At 33.2% G+C, this 6,635-nt stretch overlaps 1 protein-coding gene across 1 annotated transcript; it reads left to right on the top strand.

Moving 5' to 3' along the window:
• The first annotated feature begins 1,035 nt into the window (after nucleotides 1-1,035).
• LOC139864302 (uncharacterized) lies at nucleotides 1,036-1,557 on the top strand. Its single transcript, XM_071852880.1, has 2 exons — nucleotides 1,036-1,176; nucleotides 1,330-1,557. The coding sequence occupies exons 1-2, from the start codon at nucleotides 1,036-1,038 to the stop codon at nucleotides 1,555-1,557; spliced, it is 369 nt and encodes a 122-aa protein (XP_071708981.1).
• The last annotated feature ends 5,078 nt before the right edge of the window (nucleotides 1,558-6,635 follow it).

Below are 6,635 nucleotides of genomic sequence, written 5' to 3'. Positions count from 1 at the left end.
AAAGGTAAAGTTTAAGTATAGTAAAAGTAGAAAACTATGTATGTATAATACGCGTATAAATATATATAATATTAATTTAAATTGTTATATATATTTAATAAAATAAAATATAAATATCGTTATCTTTATCATACTGGTTAAGTAATGAGTTGTCAAAAGTGGTTCTAGATATTTATAAAAGTTATATACGTTTTAATAATAAAGTTCTTTTTAAACTGAAAATGTTTTTGTACGTTTGAAACTAAATCAAATAAATATGATAATTTTGTTTTCCAAAACTAAATATATTTAAGAATCATTTTGTTTAAAGGTTAAAATAATGGAAATCGTTATATCATAAAACGTTTTAGAAAAGTAGAATCATATATATTCATAATAGGTTTCAAGTTTTTAAAATTACAGTCTGTTGGTGAAGTATGCGATAAAGTTTAAAGATTAAATAAACGTATGAAATTATTTTAATGAAAAATGTCGAGTTACTTAACTTGTCGATATCCAACATCTAAGTTATTTACACTCCACGTTCTTACTTATAAATCACTTTACCATTTTCCGAATATTGTCAAAAAGAATAGATTTCTTAAATCACAGTGGGCCTCATAACATGGACCCGTAATCATATCACAATGTATATGATAAATCAATCATTTAATATTATCTTCTAACTCCATCGATAAACATATTGAAACAAATACATTCATGTAAATTATTATACGTTTAAGACTTTATTAATATTCTCAAGTTATAATATATATATATATATACATATTTATTTATATATAACAGTTCGTGAATCGTCGGAATTTGGTCGAGGTTATAATGAATGTATGAACACAATTTAAAATTCTTGAGATTTAACTTAACAAACTTTGCTTATCGTGTCGGAATAATATAAAGATAAAGTTTAAATTTGGTTGGAAATTTCTGGGTTGTCACAGACCGTATGAGATGCTCTATGGGCGATGATGTCGAACCCCGATTTGTTGGGGCGAGGTGGTTCAAAAGGAAGTTGGTGGTACCGAAGTGGTTCTTGAGATGAACCAAAAGATCGATGTGATTCGTGCTCGCCTCAAGGCGGCACAAGACCGAAAAAAGTCGTATGCGGATAAGAGAAGGCGACCGATTGAATTTAAGGAGGGTGATATGGTGATGCTTAAAGTGTCGCCATGGAGGGGTGTAATTAGGTTCTGAAAGAGGGGAAAACTTGCTCCTCGGTTTATTGGAACTTTCAAAGTTTTGGCTCGTGTTGGTGAAGTTGCGTATCGTTCGGAGTTACCCGAAGAGCTTGCGGGAATCCATAACACATTCCATGTTTCCTATCTTCGCAAGTGTCTTGCGGATGACTCGATGTGGGTACGTTTGAACGAAATTACTCTAAATAACAAATTAGAGTATGTGGAAGAGCCGGTTGCTATTCTTGATGAGAAAGTTAAAGAGATTCGAAATAAGAGCATGCGGACTTATAAGGTGCAATCGCGTCACCGAAAGGGGTCCGAGTGTACATGGGAATCCGAGGATTTTGTGAAGGAGCATCTACCTTCTTTACATGCTGTGTAGATCGCGGGGACGCGATTGGGTCCAAGTGGGGGAGAGTTGTAACACCCCAAAATCTGTTACATGTGAGTGCCGCGGCGCGGCCATACCTGATGATAGGGATTTTGAAAAGTTACTGATGTGAAAATACACGTGGAGCTGCGCCGTGTGGCTCGAGGCCACGCCGCGGCTATACTAGGCACCTGATGGTTGTTTTAATAACAAGTTTCTGATGTCGAATTGAGCTAGGAGCCGCGTTGCGGGGAGAAAAGGCGCGCCGCGCCATCTGCTTTGAGCTGATGGCCAGATTGTTGAAAGTTTCTGTTCACGAAAAACACTTGGAGCCACGCCGCGGCTATCTGTGGGGCAAAAATGCTGAAATTAGATTTTAAAGGGGCTTAAGTGGGGGCAAATGGGTCTTTTCACCCATGAACTGTAGTGACCCGAACTTTTCCATGTTTATATATATTAGTTGAGATTGATATTTACATGATTAAATGTTTCCAACATGTTAAGCAATCAAACTTGTTAAGACTTGATTAATTGAAATATGTTTCATATAGACAATTGACCACCCAAGTTGACCGGTGATTCACGAACGTTAAAACTTGTAAAAACTATATGATGACATATATATGGATATATATATAGTTAACATGATACAATGATAAGTAAACATATCATTAAGTATATTAACAATGAACTACATATGTAAAAACAAGACTACTAACTTAATGATTTTTAAACGAGACATATATGTAACAATTATCGTTGTAAAGACATTTAATGTATATATATATCATATTAAGAGATATTCATACATGATAATATCATGATAATATAATAATTTAAAATCTCATTTGATATTATAAACATTGGGTTAACAACATTTAACAAGATCGTTAACCTAAAGGTTTCAAAACAACACTTACATGTAACGACTAACGATGACTTAACGACTAAGTTAAAATGTATATACATGTAGTGTTTTAATATGTATTTATACACTTTTTAAAGACTTCAATACACTTATCAAAATACTTCTACTTAATAAAAATGCTTACAATTACATCCTCGTTCAGTTTCATCAACAATTCTACTCGTATGCACCCGTATTCGTACTCGTACAATACACAGCTTTTAGATGTATGTACTATTGGTATATACACTCCAATGATCAGCTCTTAGCAGCCCATGTGAGTCACCTAACACATGTGGGAACCATCATTTGGCAACTAGCATGAAATATCTCATAAAATTACAAAAATATGAGTAATCATTCATGACTTATTTACATGAAAACAAAATTACATATCCTTTATATCTAATCCATACACCAACGACCAAAAACACCTACAAACACTTTCATTCTTCAATTTTCTTCATTTAATTGATCTCTCTCAAGTTCTATCTTCAAGTTCTAAGTGTTCTTCATAAATTCTACAAGTTCTAGTTACATAAAATCAAGAATACTTTCAAGTTTGCTAGCTCACTTCCAATCTTGTAAGGTGATCATCCAACCTCAAGAAATCTTTGTTTCTTACAGTAGGTTATCATTCTAATACAAGGTAATAATCATATTCAAACTTTGGTTCAATTTCTATAACTATAACAATCTTATTTCAAGTGATGATCTTACTTGAACTTGTTTTCGTGTCATGATTCTGCTTCAAGAACTTCGAGCCATCCAAGGATCCGTTGCAGCTAGATCCATTTTTCTCTTTTCCAGTAGGTTTATCCAAGGAACTTAAGGTAGTAATGATGTTCATAACATCATTCGATTCATATATATAAAACTATCTTATTCGAAGGTTTAAACTTGTAATCACTAGAACATAGTTTAGTTAATTCTAAACTTGTTCGCAAACAAAAGTTAATCCTTCTAACTTGACTTTTAAAATCAACTAAACACATGTTCTATATCTATATGATATGCTAACTTAATGATTTAAAACCTGGAAACACGAAAAACACCGTAAAACCGGATTTACGCCGTCGTAGTGACACCGCGGGCTGTTTTGGGTTAGTTAATTAAAAACTATGATAAACTTTGATTTAAAAGTTGTTATTTTTAGAAAATGATTTTTATTATGAACATGAAACTATATCCAAAAATTATGGTTAAACTCAAAGTGGAAGTATGTTTTCTAAAATGGTCATCTAGACGTCGTTCTTTCGACTGAAATGACTACCTTTACAAAAACGACGTGTAACTTATTTTTCCGACTATAAACCTATACTTTTTCTGTTTAGATTCATAAAATAGAGTTCAATATGAAACCATAGCAATTTGATTCACTCAAAACGGATTTAAAATGAAGAAGTTATGGGTAAAACAAGATTGGATAATTTTTCTCATTTTAGCTACGTGAAAATTGTTAACAAATCTATTCCAACCATAACTTAATCAACTTGTATTGTATATTATGTAATCTTGAGATACCATAGACACGTATACAATGTTTCGACCTATCATGTCGACAAATCTATATATATTTCGGAACAACCATAGACACTCTATATGTGAATGTTGGAGTTAGCTATACAGGGTTGAGGTTGATTCCAAAATATATATAGTTTGAGTTGTGATCAACACTGAGATACGTATACACTGGGTCGTGGATTGATTCAAGATAATATTTATCGATTTATTTCTGTACATCTAACTGTGGACAACTAGTTGTAGGTTACTAACGAGGACAGCTGACTTAATAAACTTAAAACATCAAAATATATTAAAAGTGTTGTAAATATATTTTGAACATACTTTGATATATATGTATATATTGTTATAGGTTCGTGAATCAACCAGTGGCCAAGTCTTACTTCCCGACGAAGTAAAAATCTGTGAAAGTGAGTTATAGTCCCACTTTTAAAATCTAATATTTTTGGGATGAGAATACATGCAGGTTTTATAAATGATTTACAAAATAGACACAAGTACGTGAAACTACATTCTATGGTTGAATTATCGAAATCGAATATGCCCCTTTTTATTAAGTCTGGTAATCTAAGAATTAGGGAACAGACACCCTAATTGACGCGAATCCTAAAGATAGATCTATTGGGCCTAACAAACCCCATCCAAAGTACTGGATGCTTTAGTACTTCGAAATTTATATCATATCCGAAGGGTGTCCCGGAATGATGGGGATATTCTTATATATATGCATCTTGTTAATGTCGGTTACCAGGTATTCACCATATGAATGATTTTTATCTCTATGTATGGGATGTGTATTGAAATATGAAATCTTGTGGTCTATTGTTACGATTTGATATATATAGGTTAAACCTATAACTCACCAACATTTTTGTTGACGTTTAAAGCATGTTTATTCTCAGGTGAATACTAAGAGCTTCCGCTGTTGCATACTAAAATAAGGACAAGATTTGGAGTCCATGTTTGTATGATATTGTGTAAAAACTGCATTCAAGAAACTGATTTCGATGTAACATATTTGTATTGTAAACCATTATATAATGGTCGTGTGTAAACAGGATATTTTAGATTATCATTATTTGATAATCTACGTAAAGCTTTTTAAACCTTTATTTATGAAATAAAGGTTATGGTTTGTTTTAAAAATGAATGCAGTCTTTGAAAAACGTCTCATATAGAGGTCAAAACCTCGCAACGAAATCAATTAATATGGAACGTTTTTAATCAATAAGAACGGGACATTTCAGTTGGTATCCGAGCGTTGGTCTTAGAGAACCAGAATTTTGCATTAGTGTGTCTTATCTAGTTTGTTAGGATGCATTAGTGAGTCTGGACTTCGACTGTGTTTACTCGAAAAATGATTGCTTAACAAATTTTGTTGGAAACTATATATTTTTAACATGTGAATATTATGTGATATATTAATCTCTTAACGCGTTTGATATTATGTGATAGATGTCTACCTCTAGAACAAGTCCCATTGACTCACCTAATAATAATGAAGAGTCAAATGTAAATTGGAATGATTCGTGGACTGATTCACAAGTTCCCGAAGAGGAACCGGAAGAAGAGTCGAACCGGAAGAAGAATCGGAACCGGAAGAAGAATCGGAACCGGATGAAGAAATAGAACCGGTGGGGGAAATAATAAAACGGTTAAGTAAAAGAAAATCCTCAACCAACCGACCAAGGTTAATTATGGTCAATGGTGTTTCCGCCAAGGAAGCAAAATATTAGGAGGATTACCAATTCTCCGATGAATCGGATTCCGACGAGAATTCTGATGATGTTATAGAAATTACCTCAACTGAATTTAAAAAGGCAAAAGAAAATAATAAGGGAAAGGGCATAAAAATAGAGAAATCTAATTCCAACCCCGATGAACTTTATATGTATCGTCAACCCCCGAAGTCCTTAAGTTGTAACAATGACCTGAGAACCTCTAAACCACCAGGTTTTTCTAAACCAATGTGGAAAATTACGGCTCGTATTAGGGGAACATCATATATCCCTAGAAACTTGGCAAAACGAACCAAAACCGAAGAAGAAGAAACAAGCGAGTCGGAATAAGATAGTTGTATTCGTGTGGTGTAATATATGTAATATAATGTGATTATGCTTTATGATATATGTAAAAATTGCTTGTATTAATAAGTATTTTTTTTTTATGAATCTATCTCTTGTCTATTTTACAGTATAAAAACACAAAATGGATAGACAACCCAATATTTTAAGAGACCTACCCGGAGACATGATTGATGAAATCTTGTCTAGAGTCGGTCAGCATTCTTCGGCACAACTATTTAAGGCTAGATCAGTTTGTAAGAAATTCGAAGAACGTTCCAAGAATGCCTTGATTTATAAAAGGCTTTCGTTCGAAAGGTGGGGGATATCACATTGGGAAATCCATAAGTTACGATGTGTTTACTTTGACGCATATATTGCGGGGAACCCAAATGCTATTTTACGCAATGGGTTAAGAAATTATTTTGACTCAATATATCCGAATATTGGACTTCGTGATTTAGAAAAAGCGGCTAACATGCAACATAAAGAAGCATGTTATGCTTACGGATTAGTAATGTTCGCTTCTCACCAAAGTGAGAACAAGAACATCGGCCTACAACTATTAAACAAAACGTTCCCACAAGTGACGGAGT

The sequence above is a fragment of the Rutidosis leptorrhynchoides genome, chromosome 8, assembly GCF_046630445.1.
Source record: "Rutidosis leptorrhynchoides isolate AG116_Rl617_1_P2 chromosome 8, CSIRO_AGI_Rlap_v1, whole genome shotgun sequence".
Classification (NCBI taxonomy): domain Eukaryota; kingdom Viridiplantae; phylum Streptophyta; class Magnoliopsida; order Asterales; family Asteraceae; genus Rutidosis; species Rutidosis leptorrhynchoides.
Note: the sequence above shows the minus strand (reverse complement) of the source record. Positions and strands in the feature narration are given on the sequence as shown.

What these genes read in the sequence shown, in the direction of transcription:
- LOC139864302 (XM_071852880.1), top strand. Translation starts at nt 1,036, where the DNA reads ATGAACCAAAAGATCGATGTGATTCGTGCTCGCCTCAAGGCGGCACAA. An exon ending in AAGTGTCGCCATGGAGGGGT is followed by an intron (nt 1,177 to 1,329) that starts GTAATTAGGTTC and finishes TATCTTCGCAAG; the next exon opens with TGTCTTGCGGATGACTCGAT.